This window comes from Xenopus laevis, chromosome 9_10L (assembly GCF_017654675.1).
Source record: "Xenopus laevis strain J_2021 chromosome 9_10L, Xenopus_laevis_v10.1, whole genome shotgun sequence".
NCBI classification, from domain to species: Eukaryota; Metazoa; Chordata; class Amphibia; order Anura; family Pipidae; genus Xenopus; species Xenopus laevis.
In genome coordinates this window covers 132253968-132274747 of record NC_054387.1, presented here as the reverse complement: position 1 = coordinate 132274747, position 20780 = coordinate 132253968, and the positions used below count along the sequence as shown (strand labels likewise).

At 37.9% G+C, this 20780-nt stretch overlaps 1 protein-coding gene across 1 annotated transcript; it reads right to left on the bottom strand.

Moving 5' to 3' along the window:
* Nucleotides 1-3980: 3980 nt before the first annotated feature.
* On the bottom strand, nucleotides 3981-20463 carry LOC121398212. Its single transcript, XM_041577075.1, has 3 exons — nucleotides 20357-20463; nucleotides 18874-19193; nucleotides 3981-6022 (listed from the first exon to the last, which is right to left on the bottom strand). Exons 2-3 carry the CDS (start codon nucleotides 19154-19156, stop codon nucleotides 5046-5048), a joined length of 1260 nt encoding a protein of 419 aa, XP_041433009.1. The 5' UTR covers nucleotides 19157-19193; nucleotides 20357-20463; the 3' UTR covers nucleotides 3981-5045.
* Between the last annotated feature and the right edge of the window lie 317 nt (nucleotides 20464-20780).

The following is a 20780-nucleotide window of genomic DNA, read 5'->3' as shown; positions in this document are numbered from 1 at the left end:
CATTTATAAAGTTTGCGCAGCGCATATTGTTGTATTGCGCATGTTTTTTCCTGAATGCTAATATATTGCACTGCTCTGCCCATCTTTCCGTTTTTTGCGAATTCGCAGTGTAAATAAATTTTCGCAAATGGCACAAAAATGAGACGGGAGTTTGCCCGAGCGCATCCAATGTGAGAGGTTGTTGTGCTTTGACAGTAACTTAAATTCGCAGTTTGCAAAACTGTTTTGCGAATATTTTATCGACTACCAAAGTTGTGGCGTAATTGAGTCGCAGAGTGTTCTCATAAATATTCTCAATTTGCGAATTGTGACATATTTAAAAAGCTGCTATAGACATTCGCATTGTGAAAAAAAAAATTGCAATTCTGTTTGCACCCTCTTATTCAGCTTTATAAATATAACCATGCGCAGGGAAAATATATTCACTTTGCGAACCAATCTGCCCTGCGCGAAGTTTATAAATGAGCCCTTGTGTGTGTATTATTGTTCCTAGTGGGGCCTCCCATAGGTGCAGTCCCGGGTCTCACTAGGTGGAGGCACTAACAAGTACCAAATACCCAGTGTCTTCGAATACCACTGAGGAGTGCTTCAGGTTTGTCCTGTGCAATCAAGTAAGCGTCATAAGTGGAGTGTAACACCAGCAAGTGCCAGAAGGGGTGTCAATAGGGTTACACTCTTTTTAAATGTGTAAAATAATGTGTAAATACTGATGCTGGTTAATTAAAAATGTTCTTTATTGAAAGTGAAATATATATGGCAAATAAAGTAAAAACGTTATTACCTATACCCATTACAGGAAGAAGATTTAACTAAAACATCCATACAAGTGTCAGAGGTCGTACCATGTACCAACAACCAGTGAATATTTATACATTAGGGATCATTTACATTTATAATAGTGTACAAAGTGCAAATAAATGCCACAATTCCCCTTTTTCACAGTGCTTGCTGCTTTTTGTTGTAGGTCTCGGTGCTCCATTTTGTTTTGCAACGACTCCTGCAAATACGCTTCCCCACTATCCATCCGCAAACTTGTGCGTCATTCAGGGGGTATTAGGAGACGCAAGCCACAATGAGACCCTGCCCTTTCCCCCTGTCCTAATGCAGATGGTAAGGGCAGGGCTCATCTGTGGCTTCTAATGCTGAGCTCTGTTCCTCACTTCAGATTTTCAGTTGCTTTTGTGCCCCTAACACTTGCACCCCAGGGAACTGAAAGTTACCCTCTGATGTTTCTTTAATACCAACAACCATTTTGAAAATGGCCGATGAATTGTGCACCGTCTATGCTCCAGATTCACCTTATCCTGCACTTGGAATACTAATTAGTCATTTTCCATCCATATTTTACAACTTTGTCACAGTTGATAGAGGCAACATACTTATGTCATTGCATTTAAAGGCACAGTAAACCCTCATTTTCAACATCAGTTCAGTAAACACTTTGGGGGTTATTTACTAAACTTCAAATGCAAAAATCACGAACATTTTGTGATTTTTTTTTTATAAAATCTGACTTTTAAAAAATCACAAATTTTTCAGAATGTATTAAACCCAGAGGATGGAAAAGTCCGAATCTAAAATCCAGCATCTCCTGTCGAGACCTGTCGAGGTTGCATATAAGTCAATGGGAGAAGTCCCAATGATTTTTTGATGTGAGCTGGGTTTTGGGCAATACCCCAAAGTTTTCAGGTAAAAATGACGAAAAAATCGGATGAAAAAGTCAGAAAAATTGGTGAAAATCAAATTTTTTCCTGCAAATTTGCAGGTGTTTGTAGCAGAAAATATTGAGATAAATTCGGACTTTGATAAATAACCCCCTTTGTTTGATGAACCGAGGCCACACATTATACAGAGTGGTTCTGTTGATAATTTGTTATTGCATAATTTGGGTTAACTAATAGAGATGGTAATAGTACCCATATAGAGGACACTGAACAATTATAGAATGTAAAGCTTTTACAACAATTACCCCTATGATCATTCCTCCAAAAAGTATTTCATTTTTTGTTATCAGTGGACACTTAAATATATGAATAAAATATACAGATAAAGAAGGTTACTTGTACATTTTTATGACATTTTTCATTAAACAAACCATAATAATCACAATTGCAAACCAATATACAAAACAAAAATACAAAAAAGAAGTACCATCCCTTAATCCCCGGCAATATTTCTACCCATGTTTTCTACCCATGGGAGCCATAGTGATCATGTCCATATTAGCTGCCACTTACATTCTTTCATAATAATAGCTTTGTGATACTGATGTTCAACACATAGGGGCAGATTCACTAACTTTGAGTGAAGGATTCGAAGTAAAAAAACTTTGAATTTCAAAGTGTTTTTTGGGCTACTTCGACCATCGAATGGGCTACTACGACCTTCGACTACGACTTCGAATCGAACTATTCAAACTAAAAATCGTTCGGCTATTCGACCATTCGATAGTCGAAGTACTGTCTCTTTAAGAAAAAACTTCGACCCCCTAGTTCGCCATCTAAAAGCTACCAAACTCAATGTTAGCCTATGGGGAAGGCTTTCCTAAATTTTTTTGATCGAAGGCTATTCCTTCAATCGTTGGATTAAAATCCTTCGAATCGTTAGATCGAAGGAATAATCCTTTGATCGTTCGATCGCACTATTTGCGCTAAAATCCTTCGACTTCGATATTCGAAGTCGAAGGATTTTAATTACCAGTCGAATATCGAGGGTTAATTAACCCTCGATATTCGACCCTTTGTGAATCGGCCCCATATACTACAACTAATCATTTAGGAGCAGATTCATCAAAATGTGAGTTTAGAACTTAATAAATAAAAATGTACCCACATTCTAGTCATGCCTATGGGATTTTTAGAATTGTATTTATTAATGTGTTAAAGTTAGAATTCACAATTTGATAAATCTGTCCCTGAGGTTTTTTTTTTGTCAAAAATCACATTTTCGGGTTGCAAAAAAATTGAATTTTTTGAGTTTTTTTCAAAAAACATATTTTTTTAGATTTATTCTACCCCAACCCTGGAAATAGCTCAAATCTGAAAATACACCATCTAAAACCTGTCGAGGTCATGTAGAAGTCGGGGGCAGAGGTCCCTTGAATCATTTGAAGATGTTAATAGCCTTCATGATGTTTTTTTCTGAGGGTTTTGCCCGAAACTCGATCAGTTTGAGCGTTTTGAGTTTTTTTCACCGAAAAGTAATTTGAGTTTTCAGTTTATTAACCCCAAACTCTCTGAATCGAGTTTTTTCCATTCAAGTTTTTTTTTCAAACATATTTTTTAAGATTTATTCTACCCCAACCCTGGAAATAGCTCAAATCTGAAAATACACCATCTAAAACCTGTCGAGGTCATGAAGAAGTCAGGGGCAGAGGTCCCTTGAATCATTTGAAGATGTTAATAGCCTTCATGATGTTTTTTTCTGAGGGTTTTGCCCGAAACTCGATCAGTTTGAGCGTTTTGAGTTTGTTTCACCGAAAAGTAATTTGAGTTTTCAGTTTATTAACCCCAAACTCTCTGAATCGAGTTTTTTCCATTCAAGTTTTTTTTCAGATTAGAAAACATTAGAGTTGTGAGTTCATTCGAGGTATACAAAACTCTAACATTTGACCTATAAATGAATAGGTATATAATAATATAAATAATCCCCTAAATGTCAATTTCAATATTTACAAATAGGCATTTAAACAGAATGGGGCTATGAAATGATGTGGCAAGCAGTGTCTTTGTGGTGCAATTTTGGCAGATGACTCCCATACACCTTTTTATGTATCATCCTGAGTCAGCTTTCTCTTCTGCAGATCTACCATTTTTTAGCTGCCAAAACTATGCCTTTGCCAAGCCAAGCCTTGATTATAATGTAATTCTCCTACCACACACCTCTAGTTCACCAATCCTGCAATTGGTGGTGCGTTTCTTCCGTTGACCTGGATGAAGGGTGGGTGCTCCCCTCCGAAACGTTGATGTTTGGTGGCTGAATAAAAGGGGATATTCCCCGACTGCATTAATGTGCGGATCCGTTTCTTATACACATTGTTTGCCAAGCCAAGGGCATGAAGAAAAAGTAGATCAAGCGATGGGATGGTGGTCTCTGTCCTCTGTTGGGAGCATATTTTGCCAGTGGAAAAAAAGAACCTTTAATGTGAAAAAAACACGTTTTAAATTTACTTCTACAGAATGTTTCAATTTGTGTAAAAGTTTTCAAACCAAAAAAAAAATTTCAAAAAGCATTAGAGTCAAAGAGAAAGTGATATAACATTGTGGTTTCCGCATTTTTAGCTCCTCAATAACATAAACCTTCCCCTACATTGTTAAAGAAACGTCTTTCCTCTATGCTACAATTGTTCGTCATAGAAAAAAAATGGTTACCATATTGCCAATGTCTTTCAAACGTGGTGGTGATTTCTCTCTCAATATCTAACATCCAGATATTCTTTCCCAGTTGCTCAGGCCAGAAATTCTCCGAATCAGCTTGATCAAACTGGCTTTTAATGTTCCATTAATTAGGCCATTATTGCACAGAATTGTGAAAAAGATTGGCATGTTTTAAATTTACTTCTACAGAATGTTTCAATTTGTGTAAAAGTTTTCAAACCAAAAAAAAAATTTCAAAAAGCATTAGAGTCAAAGAGAAAGTGATATAACATTGTGGTTTCAGCATTTTTAGCTCCTCAATAACATAAACCTTCCCCTACATTGTTAAAGAAACGTCTTTCCTCTATGCTACAATTGTTCGTCATAGAAAAAAAATGGTTACCATGTTGCCAATGTCTTTCAAACGTGGTGGTGATTTCTCTCTCAATATCTAACATCCAGATATTCTTTCCCAGTTGCTCAGGCCAGAAATTCTCTGAATCAGCTTGATCAAACTGGCTTTTAATGTTCCATTAATTAGGCCATTATTGCACAGAATTGTGAAAAAGATTGGCATGTGCAAGATTTGCCGTGAAACTGGCCAAAAAAGTTTGCTCATCCCTATAAACAGTATATCTTACATTTCTTTGCTTAGAATTCTGTAAACACATACAGTAAATGATTTGTTCTTTAGGGGGGACCAAATTCTATTAGAACAGGCCAACCTGCTGTTCGTGGCTTTCTCAAGAGGTCATTTATTGTTTCTCTTATTTTCTTAATATCATTTTCTTGCAGATAAAATTTGTTTTTCACATGTTTAAATAAAGCTTCACGTAAGTTATTTGGAATGGCATTTTTACCTCCATACCCATCAAAGTTTGTTTGTTTAGTCCAGCCTGTATATATTTCAAATGGCACAAAAAAATGGAATAAAAACTTGGCAAATATATGCGGTTTGCCATTGTGATTTGCTTCTATAACCGCGAGATTCTTTTCATCCAACTCTCGCAGGAAGAGGTCTGGCAATGGTTTTCCTCTTGGTGGAATTCGCTTGGGAACATGACACTGCTGGGTACAATCTGGTTTATGATGACTGGTTTTGTTTGGCAATGCTGGAACATTTCCGGCAGCTTCTGGTCTTGGCTCAGGAACTTTACATTGGACATTTTGACTATGAGACAATCCAGGATTTCCTGACTGTTTTTTATTTCCTACGGTCTCTTGCACCTGTGAGATGTTCTTTGCTTGGTTGCCCAGCTTGCCAGCACATATGTTTGAAGAGCTTGACGTAGATCCTTTAGTTGTACTTTTAGGTTGGGCTTTTGTGCATTCTACAGATGATTCTAAAGTAGAACTTCCGCTTATTTTTGGAGTTGGAGTTGGAATTGCAGGTGGTGCGGGACTGTGAATCAATTTTTTATTCTTTTGTTCTTGAGTATTAGATTCAGTCAATTTAGTGGTATAAGACCGACTGTCTATATTTTTGGTAAGAGGTAATTGTGAAGCGTGCACCAGTTTTTCTTTTGGATTCTGATCCTTCTGTGAGTACATCGTTATTCTTGATGTGATTTCAATGCTTCCATCACTGCCCGTTTTATTTTTTGGAATGGTTTCATCGTAATCTTTTTCTCTCTTATATTGTTTGTGATGTTTAGTTGTAGCATCGTCTAAATAAATCAAGAAAAAAAATGCATTTAAATGATCGATTTTAAATGAATACATTACAAAAAAATAAAGGGACATACAATGATAATGCAGCAATGAACAAAATGTACAAATGGTAACATTATATGACAAAATATTAGGATTTTACACAGATTTGTGACCAAAAGCTGTGTCATATCTGGCTTGACACCTGCATGATACCTCCCGACATCTAGGGGCACATTTACTTATCTTGAGTGAAGGATTAGAATGAAAAATACTTCGAATTTCAGCTACATCGACCATCAAATTGGCTACTTCGACCTTTGACTACGACTTAGACTTCGAATCGAACAATTCAAACTAAAAATCGTTCAACTATTTGACCATTCGATAGTGGAAGTACTGTCTCTTTAAAAAAAACTTCAACCACCTACTTCGCCACCTAAAACCTACCGAGCACCAATGTAAGCCTATGGGGAATGTCCCTATAGGCTTTCCTAGCAATTTCTAAATGAAGGAAAATCGTTCGATCGATGGATATTTTAATCCATCAATCGAATCGTTCGATTCGAAGGATTTAATCATTCGATCAAACGGTTTTTCCTTCAATTGTTCGATCTAACGAATTGCGGTAAATCCTTTGACATTTGAAGTCGAAGGATTTAACTTCCATGGTCGAATATCGAGGATTAATTAACCCTTGATATTCGACCCAGACAGACATAGTGACATGAAGTGAGGTTGAAACAAGACACCTAAAACCTAGGGGCAGATTTATCAAATTTCAAGGTCAAATTTCAAGTGTATGTGGATTTTTTTTTACTCTAATAAAGACAAATATACTAAAAACTTGAATGGGAGGTTATTTAAGTATAGGATTAGACAAACTATTTGTATATTTATATGAAATATTTACACATTTTTTCTTTGAATATGTAAATATTCAGGTTTTGTATTTGGCAAAATCTTTTGTAAAATTTTTTTTTACTCTAATAAAGACAAATATATTAACAACTTGAATGGGAGGTTATTTAAGTATAGGATTTGGATTTAGACAAAATATTTGTATACTTATATTAAAATATTTACATATTTTTTCTGTGAATATGTAAATATTCAGGTTTTGTATTTGGCAAAATCTTTGGTAAAGGATTCAGAAAAGAGCTAAATTCAAATATTATAGTTTGGTGCATTCCTGAAATTAGTTGAGAAGTACAGCATAACTTGTTGGTACTACATAAATAAATGATAATTACACTGTATGCAACTGTATTTGATATGGAGCACATATTTTCGAAAGATAAGTAAACCTTTAAAATAAGTGAATGTAAAAACGATGGCCCCATTATTGGAAAACGTTCGTACATCTTTCCTAAGCAGAAGAACATCAGAGCAGCCTCTTTCTTTCTCCTGACAACTTCCTTGACTACTTGGTGGTCAGACTGGAAACTGACCAGCAGGTGGCGCTGTTCTAACAAAATTCATTTATATTTACAGTAAATGTATTCCTGAATATCTTGGAATAAAAACAAAATAAATAATGAATGTACATTGCAAAATTTCTTAGAATAGCGTCTTCATCAATTTTACATTCACTTATTTTAAAGGTTTACTTATCCTTTAACCCTTTCCCTGCCAGCCGTTTTGTCCTAGATGCGAACATCTACTGCCAAGCAGTTTTTAGACATTTTGTACTCTTTCACTTTAAGGGCCTTTCCTGGGGCGGTCTTTTAGTTTACCCAGTAAACCAATATATTGTTTTTTTCAGGACAACCTGAACTTTCAAAATATGCAAGAATTTTGGTGTAATTCTACTTCTGTAAAAAAATATAGGCTTCTAAGTGTCTAATAAAATGAAAAAAATCATGTTTCACAAAGAACAATCACATATATCAGAAACATCATTTATTTTATGAACGAGAACACAGCTGATTTGGAAAGGTCTATGCCTCCTGAATGCGGCAATACCAAAATATATATAGTTTTATGGAGATTTCTCACTTGTATAGATCAAAATCTACAAGCAGTAAACTACCAAATTTCCAAAGCATCGCTCCCCAAACGGCATACTTCTGATTTCAAGGCCAAACATTCCACTAACAATAGGTTTACCATAGAAAACTACCCATTATTAGAAAGAACAGATTCTGGTGAATCAAAAATGTGTAAATATATCTTTGTACTCCAAACTAAAAAGTTGCAATTGTTTCCTAACGTTATAATGTTTTATAGAAATTGGTGAATTTTTTAAAAAATGACTTCAAAGCTTCCATTCTACAGCATCATATCTCCCACACATCATTAGGTATCAATGTAACACACCCCAAATATGAAAGCCTGGGGTTCACTGAACAGTTTGATGCCCAATATGTAGAGGTTTACCTAAACATGTGGTGTATAGGGGCCCTAAAATGTAGACAACCCATTTGAGCTATCTGTTCTGTAATGCCAGATACTGCAAAATCAACACATTTACATAGATTGGGGGGGGCAAAGTTAGAAAAAAGTACGTTCACCCCAGAAAACCATATATTTTCGGAAAGTACACATTCCGCTGAATCCAAATAGGGTATGCATGTCTTTCTACTCCAAAGCACCAAGCGGCAAAACTTTCCTAAGTTAGGCAATTTTAGGGACATTTTCAAAAATCACCTCAAAACATCCACCACGCAGCATCGTATTTCCCACATACTATTGAGTATCAAGAAAAATCACCCCAAATATGAAAGCCTGGGGTCCTCTGAACAGTTTTATGCCCATAATGTATAGGTGTGCCTAAGCACGTGGCATATAGGGGCCCCAAAACGAAGACCCCATATGGTCTGTCATTTCAGGTACTGCAAAATCAACACATTTACATAGTTTTGGGGGGGGGCAAAGGTAGAAAAAGTTAGTTCACCCAGGAAAACCATATATTTTCGGAAAGTACACATTCCGCTGAATCCAAATAGGGTATGCATGTCTTTCTACTCCAAAGCACCAAGCGGCAAAACTTTCCTAAGTTAGGCAATTTTAGGGACATTTTCAAAAATCACCTCAAAACATCCACCACGCAGCATCGTATTTCCCACATACTATTGAGTATCAAGATAAATCACCCCAAATATGAAAGCCTGTGGTCCACTGAACAGTTTGATGCCCAATATGTATAGGTGTACCCAAGCACGTGGCATATAGGGGCCCCAAAATGAAGAGCCCCCATATGGTCTGTCATTTCAGGTGCTGCAAAATCAACACATTTACATTGTGTTTGGGGGCTGCAAAAGTAGAAAAAAGAACGTTCACCCCAGAAAACCATATATTTTTGGAAAGTTCACATTCCCCCGAATCCAAATTGGGTATGCATGTCTTTCTACTCCAAAGCACCAAGCTGCAAAACTTTCCTAAGTTTTGCAATTTCAGGGACATTTTCAAAAATCACCTCAAAACATCCACCATGCAGCATCGTATTTCCCACATACTATTGAGTATGAAGGTAAATCACCCCAAATATGAAAGCCTGGGGTCCTCTGAACAGTTTGATGCCCAATATGTATAGGTGTACCTAAGCACGTAGCATATAAGGGCCCCAAAATGAAGACCCCATATGGTCTGTCATTTCAGGTGCTGCAAAATCAACACATTTACATCGTTTTGGGGTGGGCAAAGGTAGAAAAAAAGTACGTTCACCCCAGAAAACCATATATTTTCGGAAAGTTCACATTCCCCGAATCTAAATTGGGTATGCATGTCTTTCTACTCAAAAGCACCAAGCTGTAAAACGTTCCTAAATTTGGCAATTTTGGTGACATCTCCAAAAATCACCTCAAAACTTCCACCCTGCCGCATTGTATGTCCCACATACGATTGAGTATCAAGATAAATCACCCCAAATATGAAAGCCTGGGGTCCTCTGAACAGTTTGATGCCCAATATGTATAGGTGTACCTAAGCACGTAGCATATAAAGGCCCCAAAATGAAGACCCCATATGGTCTGTCATTTCAGGTGCTGCAAAATCAACACATTTACATCGTTTTCGGGTGGGCAAAGGTAGAAAAAAGTACGTTCACCCCAGAAAACCATATATTTTCGGAAAGTTCACATTCCCCCGAATCTAAATTGGGTATGCATGTCTTTCTACTCCAAAGCACCAAGCTGTAAAACGTTCCTAAATTTGGCAATTTTGGTGACATCTCCAAAAATCACCTCAAAACTTCCACCCTGCCGCATTTTATGTCCCACATACTATTGAGTATCAAGATAAATCACCCCAAATATGAAAGCCTGGGGTCCTCTGAACAGTTTGATGCCCAATTTGTATAGGTGTACCCAAGCACGTGGCATATAGGGGCCCCAAAACGAAGACCCCCCATATGGTCTGTCATTTCAGGTACTGCAAAATCAACACATTTACATCGTTTTGGGGGGCGGCAAAGGTAGAAAAAACATGTTCACCCCAGAAAACCATATATTTTCGGAAAGTACACATTCCCCCCAATCCAAATTGGGTATGCATGTCTTTCTACTCCAAAGCACCAAGCTGCAAAACGTTCCTAAATTTGGCAATTTTGGTGACATTTACAAAAATCACCTCAAAATTTCCACCCTGCGGCATTGTATGTCCCACATACTATTGAGTATCAAGATAAATCACCCCAAATATGAAAGCCTGGGGTCCTCTGAACAGTTTTATGCCCATAATGTATAGGTGTGCCTAAGCACGTGGCATATAGGGGCCCCAAAACGAAGACCCCATATGGTCTGTCATTTCAGGTACTGCAAAATCAACACAGTTACATAGTTTTGGGGGGGGGGCAAAGGTAGAAAAAGTTAGTTCACCCAGGAAAACCATATATTTTCGGAAAGTACACATTCCCATGAATCCAAATTGGGTATTCATGTCTTTGTACTCCAAAGTACCAAGCCGCAAACCAATCCTAAATTTGGTGATTTTGGTGACATTTCCAAAAATCAACTCAAATTTTCCACCCTGCAGCATCGTATTACCCACATACTTTTAGGTATCAAGATAAATCACCCCAAATATGAAAGCCTAGGGTCGTCTGAACAGTTTGGTGTCAAATATGTATAGGTGTACCCAAGCATGTGGCATATAAGGGCCCCAAAATGAAGACCCCCCCAATATGGTATGTCATTTCAGGTACTGCAAAATGAACACATTTTCATAGTTTGGGGGGCGCAAAGGTAGAAAACATTATGTTCACCCCAGAAAACCATATATTTTCGGAAAGTATACATTCCCCTGAATCCAAATTGGATATGCATGTCTTTCTACTCCAAAGCACCAAGCCAGAACCTTACCTAAATTTGGCGATATAGGCAGCTGTTTTTACATTTCTAAAAATATTGCAATTGCCCACATTTATCTCACCCAATTTCTTACATACAATTGGAAAACACCCTAGATATTGACACCAAGGGTTGACTGAACAGTTTGATGCCCAATATGCATAGATAAACCAAAGCAGTTGGCATGTGCGGACCCCAAATAAAAACAGTCCATATGAATTTTCTCCACTGCCGTTTCGCCTTTTGTGAACAAGAACCTGTGACTGAGCATTGTCTGCCACAAGATCCTCCTAACAGCACAAAGACTCCAAAAAAACATATATTTTTGGAAAGTACACATTCTGACAAATCCAAAATAAGTAATTATGTCTTTCTATTCCAAACTACCATACTGCAAAGCTACGCTAAATGCAGCGGTTTTTATGACATTTCTTAAAATTGCCTAAAAATATTGCAATTGGCCGCATTTATCTCACCCAATTTCTTACACACAATTATAAAATACCCTAAATATTGATGCCAAGGGTCTACGGAACAGTTTGATGCCCTGTATGCATAGATATATCAAAGCAGCTGGCATGTGCGGACCCCAAATAAAAACAGTGCATTTGACTTTTCTCCGTTGCCGATTTGCCTTCAGTGAACAAAGACCTATGACTGAGCATTGTGTGCCACAAGACCCTCCTAACAGCACAAAGACCCCACCAGAGCCATATATTTTTGGAAAGTACACATTCTGACGAATCAAAAATAGGTAATTATGTCTTCCTACTCCAAACTACCATACTGCAAATCTACGCTAAAGGCAGGGGTTTTTATGACGTTTCTGAAAATTGCCTAAAAATATTGCAATTGGCCGCATATATCTCACCCAATTTCTTACATACAATTGTAAAACACCCTAAATATTGACGGCAAGGGTCTACAGAACAGTTTGATGCCAAATATGCATAGATATACCAAAGCAGCTGGCATGTGCGGACCCCAAATAAAAACAGTGCATTTGACTTTTCTCCGTTGCCGATTTGCCTTCAGTGAACAAAGACCTATGACTGAGCATTGTGTGCCACAAGACCCTCCTAACAGCACAAAGACCCCACCAGAGCCATATATTTTTGGAAAGTACACATTCTGACGAATCAAAAATAGGTAATTATGTCTTCCTACTCCAAACTACCATACTGCAAATCTACGCTAAAGGCAGGGGTTTTTATGACGTTTCTGAAAATTGCCTAAAAATATTGCAATTGGTCGCATATATCTCACCCAATTTCTTACATACAATTGTAAAACACCCTAAATATTGACGGCAAGGGTCTACAGAACAGTTTGATGCCAAATATGCATAGATATACCAAAGGAGCTGGCATGTGCGGACCCCAAATAAAAACAGTGCATATGACTTTTTTCCGCTGCCGTTTCGCTTTCTGTGAACAAATACCTGTGACTGCGCATTGTCTGCCACAAGACCCTCCTAACAGTACAAAGACCCCCCAGAGCCATATATTTTTGGAAAGTACTCATTCTGACAAATCAAAAATAGGTAATAATGTCTTTCTACTCCAAACTACCATACTGCAAATCTACGCTAAAGGCAGCGTTTTTTATGACATTTCTGAAAATCGCCTAAAAATATTGCAATTGGCCGCATATATCTCACCCAATTTCTTACATACAATTGTAAAACACCCTAAATATTGACGCCAAGGGTCTACTGAACAGTTTGATGCCCAATATGCATAGATATACCAAAGCAGGTGGCATGTGCGGACCCCAAATAAAAATAGTGCATATGAATTTTCATGCTGGCCAACTCAGCCCCGACTGCATTATGTGCGGTAAGACACCCAAACTGTAAAAAAAAAACCCAGAAACCGCCTATATTTTTGGAAAGCACAAATTCTCACAGATCAAACAAAGTAAAATGCATCTTTCTATACCAAAACACCAAACAGCAAAACTATACTAAAGATACATAAGCAAAACAGAAAATAATATTCAATAAAAAAATCACAGAAAATGCAATAACGATAAAATTACAGCAAATAAATATAATTATACAGGTGTATAGGTATGTATAGGTGTGTGTAGGTGTGTATTTGTGCGAGTATATGTGTGGGTATATGGGTGTAAAACAATAAGTGGGAGAAAGAAGTGAAAAATTGAAAAAGCAAAAAAAAAAGACAAGTTTGATAAAAACAAATGTGAAATAAAGCAAATTTTGTACCTGGGGACAGGCAAAGTCTGTCTTTCTCAAGCAACACCGGAGGACCGCAGCAGGGAGGCTCCCAGGCAGATCAACACCAACAAAGAAGGGGGCAGTGCTGGGAGGCAGCCCCTAGAAGCAGCCACGTGTCTAATCATGTGTGGGGCGGTTGGTGGGGTCGGTGGGGCGGTCGGTGGGGTCGGTGGGGCGGTCGGTGGGGCCAGCAGGTGATCCGGAGCTCGTTGCGGGAGAGCCAAGTGATCTGCGGCTTTTCCACAGCATCGCAAGCCGCAGATCACAGAAGATAACATCGTGCATGCGGTACATGTGTCCATGTGGTCGGCCATCTTGGGGTCGGGTGGGGGGGCCGATCGGGGGGGCCAGCAGGCGATTGAGGACGCTTTGCTCGTTGCCGAGGGGGTTGCCAAGTGATCTGCGGCTTTTTCGCTGCATTGCAAGCCGCAGATCACAGAAGAAAAGCGGAAGTGCCAAACAACGTACTATGTACGTGTTTGGCAGTCTGAGCCCTTGCCTGCCAGAACGTACGGCGTACGTTCTTGGCAGGCAAAGGGTTAAGGGACAATATATGTATAAAAAATATTCTTACTATATTTATTATGTAACATTTTTCTAATGCATTATCTTTATATATTTTGGCGAAAAATTTGCAAAACTGCGCCGTTTTTTTGACGCCGGAGCCCGTTTTCTACACTGGCAAAATTTGTTTTTGACGCCGGCTAATTTTTTCGGCCGAATTTTCGCGGCCGTTTCGCGAATTTATTCGCTGGTGGCGAATCGCGCAAATTCACTGCGAATTCGCGCCTGGCGAATAAATTCGCCCATCACTAGTAGGCAGCCATCTCTGGTCATTGTGCCTGATCCTGTGCTTTCAGAAAGACTCAGCACTGCACAAGTCAACTGCATTTAGATAAGCTATTATTTATTTTACTCAATATAAACAAATGAGTCACCACCAGACCAGTTTTACTACTGAGTGCTATTCTCATATATACCTTTAATTCTCCCTAAAATGTGAGCATGTTTAGCAATTTAGGTGTTAAGGAGCTGCTACTTTGTTCTATACCCATTGTTCTGTTGATCAGCTAGTTTACAGTAGTAAAGAGAGACTGAAGTTTATCAGAGCACAAGTCATTGAGGACACCTGGGAAACTAAGAATGTGTCTAGCAACACATCAAATTTCAAAATGAAATATAAACAAATATATGTTTTCTCCTTTGAAAAAATGGATTTCAATGAAGGATTCTGCTGGAGGAGCACTATAAACATATGCATTTTGTAAAAAAAAATGTTTTCCCATGATTAAACCCATTTAACTTCCCCAAGATTACAGTACTTTATTATTTATCTATGGTCCATAAGCCTTTGACAAATAGCCCCTGGGCATCCTATGAGTACAAACTTGGCAGAGTACATAGATAAAGATAGTTTAACATTTTTGCCCAGTTTTGTTTCGCCAAAAATTCGCCGTCGGCAAAATTTCGCCGATGCCCATTAAAGTCTATGGGCGTCAAAATTGTTTTTTGACGCACAACGCCATAAAAGTCTATTGGCTCACTTCCGCTGCGAAACAATGCGAAAACAATTGCCCATCCCTAGACAGCAGATGTCACATCAAATACAAGCATCCACCATAGTAAAAATGTATAAGCTATACTGCCTTTTTAAGATGAGAATATATCACAGGACCAAAAGCAATTTATTTTGGAAGGTTTAGCATTAATATTGGTGAACATTTATTTTTGGGGGGCATGAAATTTTATCTCCAGATATGAGGCACTGCAATGGGAAGTAAAGTTGCTCACAGCTATGGCAATTTTTTTATGGGCCTACGGCAAAGGTCTTTTATCAATCAAAGGAGAAAGGCCTGTTATTTTGGAAACACTATGTCAATGATGTAAGCTTGTCTGGGAAAGCACTGAAACCACCGTAAGAACATTTTGGACTATGTCAAGAGGAATAAAGTGAAACACTGACTAGGGGGTGATAAGACCCATATTATCTTATAGGAGGATATGCAGCAGATTTATGAACTAAAAAGCCTTCAGCCTAGAGGACATAGATGTTCAACTAGTTCACTGGATGTGAAACGTCATGATTTTTATGGTCTAATTTTTACTTTTGAATTACATTGTTTACATTGCAAATAATTCACTCTACCATTTTAGATTTTATTCTTGCACCAACAAATGTATATTTTTTTGGTATAGAGGCAGCCATCTCAGTGCATTGGGCCTGATTCTGAGCTTTGAGAAGGAATAAGCACTTCAGGATGGAACTGCTTTGAGAGCTGTTGTATCTCCCCTTCTGATTGTACGTCAATACGACCCACGCTGTGCTCCCTAGCCCCACCTAGTAGCAGACATGAGAATAGCACCCGATCAGGAAAAAGCAGAAATGCAAACAAATCCATCAGCAGAGGTATCAGGTAGCTGTTGTCGTTACGAAATGTAGGGTATATAATGGGGCAAAATGCAATCTTTGTGACTATTTTCAGACATTTCATAAAAAGAGTTATGTTTGTTATAGCTTTGCAGTTTAGTAGTTTGCAGTAGAAAGACATATTTACCTGTTTTATATATGTCAGAATGTGTACTTTCAGAAAATATATGGTTTTCTAGGTTATTCATACTGTTAGGGGGTCTCATGGCACATAATACACATACCGGGTGCTTATATTGTATGAGCCAGTGTCATGTGAGAATTTATTTGCACTATTTGGATGTGGGGGGGGTCACATAGTTTGGTAAATCTATGCATACTGGGCATCAAACTATTAAGTAGACCCCTGGCATTCACATTTAGGTTGCCTTTTGCTGGTATGTTACAAAATGTGGGATATATAATGGGGTAAAATGCAAGCTTTGTGACTATTTGCAGAAATTTCATAAAAAGCGTTATGTTTAGTGTAGCTTTACAGTTTGGTAATTTGCAGTAGAAAGACGTATTTACCCATTTTAGATTCATCGGAATGTGTACTTTTGGAAAATACATGGTTTTCTAGGGTCTCCATACTGTTAGGGGGTCTCGTGGCACATAATACACATACCGGGTGCTTATACTGTAATAGCCAGAGTGTTATATGTGAGAATTCATTTGGACTATTTGGATATGGGGGTCTCTGTATGCCACATAGTTTGGTAAATCTTTGCATATTGGGCATCAAACTGTTTAGTAGACCCCCGGCGTTCATATTTAGGATACTTTATGCTGGTAATGATACATGGACGATATGATGCTGAAAAGTTGAAGCTTTAAGGCACTCAATAGTTATTTCACTATAACCACCAATTTTGGGAAAACCTTGCGAGCAGAAAGGCATGGGTACCCATTTTAGATTTGGTACAATGTGTACTTTTCAAAAATATATGGTTTTGGGGGGTAAACATATATTTGTGTGTTTTTACCCTACAAAAAATGCAGTCAATGTGTTTATTTCTCATTAGCTCAAGGACTATTTTGGGACCTCTAAATGCCAGATACTTTGGTAATCCTATGCACAATGGGCACCAAACTGTTTGAAGGACCCCTGGCAATCTTATTTAGAATGCTTTTTCTTGGTACGTAATGATGTACTTTCAAAAAATATATGGCTTTGGGGGGTATATTTCTGTGTTTTTACCCCACAAAAAATTCTATCACAGTGTTGATTTCAATCATATTCAGGGTGTTTTTTCTTCGTACCTAATACAGTGTGGGATATTAGGAGCAGCAAAATTAAATATGACAAACATGGAATGTTGGACGGCACTTCTGGAAAAGGCTTTATTATAGCAGTATGATGATAATACACCTAATGCGTTTCAGGATTGTCTCCCTTAATCATAGGTAGATTATGATTAAGGGAGACAATCCCGAAACGCGTTGGGTGTATTATCATCATACTGCTATAATAAAGCCTTTTCCAGAAGTGCCGGTCAACATTCCAAGTTTGTCATATTTATACAGTGGGGACACTGAGGACTGAGCACCTGGATTATGGATCTTTGGGAGCTTGAGTGGTCTTCCGTGTTTTGTGTTTTACTGCAGCAAATTTAAGCCTTTGAAGTGATTTTTCAGAATTTTGATACATTTTTATAAAAACCCACTATGTTCAGACAAGTTGTGATGTTTGGTAGCTAGGAGTAGAGAGACTCCTATGGTTATCTGGGGTAAAGCTACTGTTTCATGATTTTTGGGCCTTGGAATCTAAAGTACTGTATGCCGTTTTCTGCCTTAGTGCTTTCAAAATTCAGTAATATACTGCCGGGAGTTTTTGCTGTTCAGAAGTACGAAATCTCCCTGAAACTATACATCTAGGGTATTGGCACATTCAAGAGACATGAGGCTTTCAAAATCAGTTGGATTTTGATACGTAAAATGAATTTTTTTTTTGGTATAAATTCATATATTATGAAAAATAGGATGTTTTCTTTTTTTTTTTGGTATTTAGTGGTATAAATCGTTTTGCAGAGGTGGAAATACATGAAAACTCAGGCAGATTTAGAAAGCTCAGGTTCTCTTGAAAAAAACGATGTATAGTCTTCCTAGGTGAACTAAAGGTTACCCCTCAGAAAATGCCAAAATCAAACACATATTAACAATCTGACCAGTACAAGCTAAACACGTTTAATCAAACTACATATATAGTTTTTTGAAAAAACTGCAGGTTTTAAAAAAATCCCTTACTTTGTCAAATGGGTTCTTTCACTGAGGGAGGCCATATTGAGACTATAACAGAGACTATAATATGCAAATTTCAGGAGCATGCTCAGATTGTAACACTGCTTTGAGTATTCTACCCAGAATGCCTTGTTTAAGTAAACTCCTCCACTAGAAGTATCAGGAGATTTCCCTATCTTGTCCCCTGCTGGTAAAGTCATTATGCAAATGAAGGGCACACAGTAACTTCCAGCAGGTGGCAGCACTACTGTACAGCAGCTAACACACAGGTTTGGCCGATTTGAAAATAGCTTAGAAGGGTTGAAAAGCAATCAAGGAATTTCAACTGAGCATGTGTGAGATTTCAGAGCTACAGTTGGCTGGGAAGATATAGGTAGGAGGAGCCAGTGAAATCCAAGATGGCTGCCTCAGCTAGAACTGCAGAGTAGATAGGGGAGATCTTGCAGAAGGAATAGTGAGCTGATCATTTACATTATACAAACAATTCTAACTGTTTTAAAAATCAGATTTCTTGAACTTTCCCATAGTGTATTTACTTAGTAAATGATTTTGGTCATGACTGGTGCCCTTTAAGTGAGAGAGCACAAAATGTTAAAAAAACGTCTAACGAGTTAGTTAAGTGTAATGAATTATAAAAACATTTTAGGTCCTGTGAGTGCGATATTTAGAATAAATAGATAGCACTGTACTCACTTTTCATTAATTTTGTGCTCATTTCTAGTCCGGCCTGCCTTTCGTTGATATAATCCAGAACAGCAAGAACAATATCTGCTGCGTGCTCTGTTGTGTAGTATCTGAATATGAGATCAACCGTATTTTCTGCATCTGCCGATTCTAATTCATTCCATGGAATTTGGTTATATCCTTCAGGTATCTTACAGGTTAAAAGCCTGCGCTTGAATGATGTAAAGATGTTTCTTGACAGATTCTTCAGTGTTTCATCCAATATTTTCCTTATTCCACCAGTCTCGTCCATCTTTTATCCAATATTTGTCTCGCTCAGTTTAGGTGATCTGTATTCAACCAAACCAAAAAGAAATTAGATACAAATTTGTAACCAAGCAAGATTTCTGGATGACATTAGAAGCATTGTATTATTATTTTGCCACACAATTAATTAATTTGCTATATCAAAATTAGTGTTGAGTGATTCTTTTCTGTTTTGGCCCCATTTACTTAGCTCGAGTGAAGGAATAGAAGAAAAAAAACTTAGAATTTCAAATGATTTTTTTGGCTACTTCCAACATCGAATTGGCTACTTCGAACTTCGACTACGACTTTGAATCGAATGATTCGAACTAAAAATCGTTCGAATATTTGACCATTCAATAATCGAAGTACTGTCTCTTTAAAAAAAACTTTGACCCCCAACTTCGCCACCTAAAACCTACCTAGGTGCAATGTTAGCCTATGGGGAAGGTCCACATAGGCTTTCTAGCGAATTTTCTGATCGTAGAAAAATTTGATATTCGAAGTCGAAGGATTTACATTCGGCAGTCGAATACAGAGGGTTAATTAACCCTCAATATTCGACCCTATGTAAATCTGCCCCTGAGTGTCTATTTTTATTCTCATATTCCGTGGCACCATGTGACTTAATTTGAATAAAGGACAAGGAAAGTATTTTTGTTGTTACCGCATCATGTAATAGGGAGCCCGATGGTGTAACTGATTACTAAGATGTTTTTTTTCAAGAAACCAATCTATTCATATTTCAGTCTCTTCTTCAAATCAGCGCGTGGTTGCTAGGGGAATTTAAAAGTCAATAATAAAAACTATTAAACCTATTTGGACACATAATATAAATAAAAAAGCATTTCTGGTCTATTTGCTGCAAGCAGCCAAGGCTGTACATGGACATTAAAGGCAAAAATATCTGGTTTTTATATTCGAAATATCAGTTTTTCTAATGCATTATCATTATGTATTTGTTTTGCAATGGTGAGTCAAAGGGGCAAATTTAATACAGGGCGAAGTGACTAACGCGGGTGAAAATTCACCAGCGTGACATCATTTCGGAACTTCGCCGATTTACTAACGGTCACTGGCATAACTTCGCTAGCGAAGGAGATAGACTCTAGTGTTACTTCGCTCCTTAACTCCTGGCGAATTTTCACTCTGGCGAATGGACGTAACTTCACAAATTCACTAAGATGCGGATTTTAATAAACGTTACCTCTTGCGCCAGACTTGCCTTCGCCACCTCAGACCAGGCGTAGTGCAATAGAGTAGCAATTTTTCTTAATCCCATAAAACGCTGTGTCTTTTCCTTTTTCAGGGTGAAAGGCTGAAAAAAAAAAAGCGTACATTTTTTTTGGTGTAACCGGCTTCCCCCCTACATTTCCTAACATATGTCACATAAACTATACACGGGGCTCATGTGTAGGGCAATATAACTACTTTATTTTATTTTATTAAGGTTCCCTGGACTTGTGTAGTGTAATGTATTTGCTGCAACATATACGTCCATTCAACTTTAACTTCCCGCTGTATGCAAATTAGCCAACGCTAGCGCAACTTCACTTCGCTTGGCGCAGTAACGCTAGTGGTCGGCGCCCTGGACACAACTTCAGATTTTAGTGAAATAGCGTTGTCCTGGC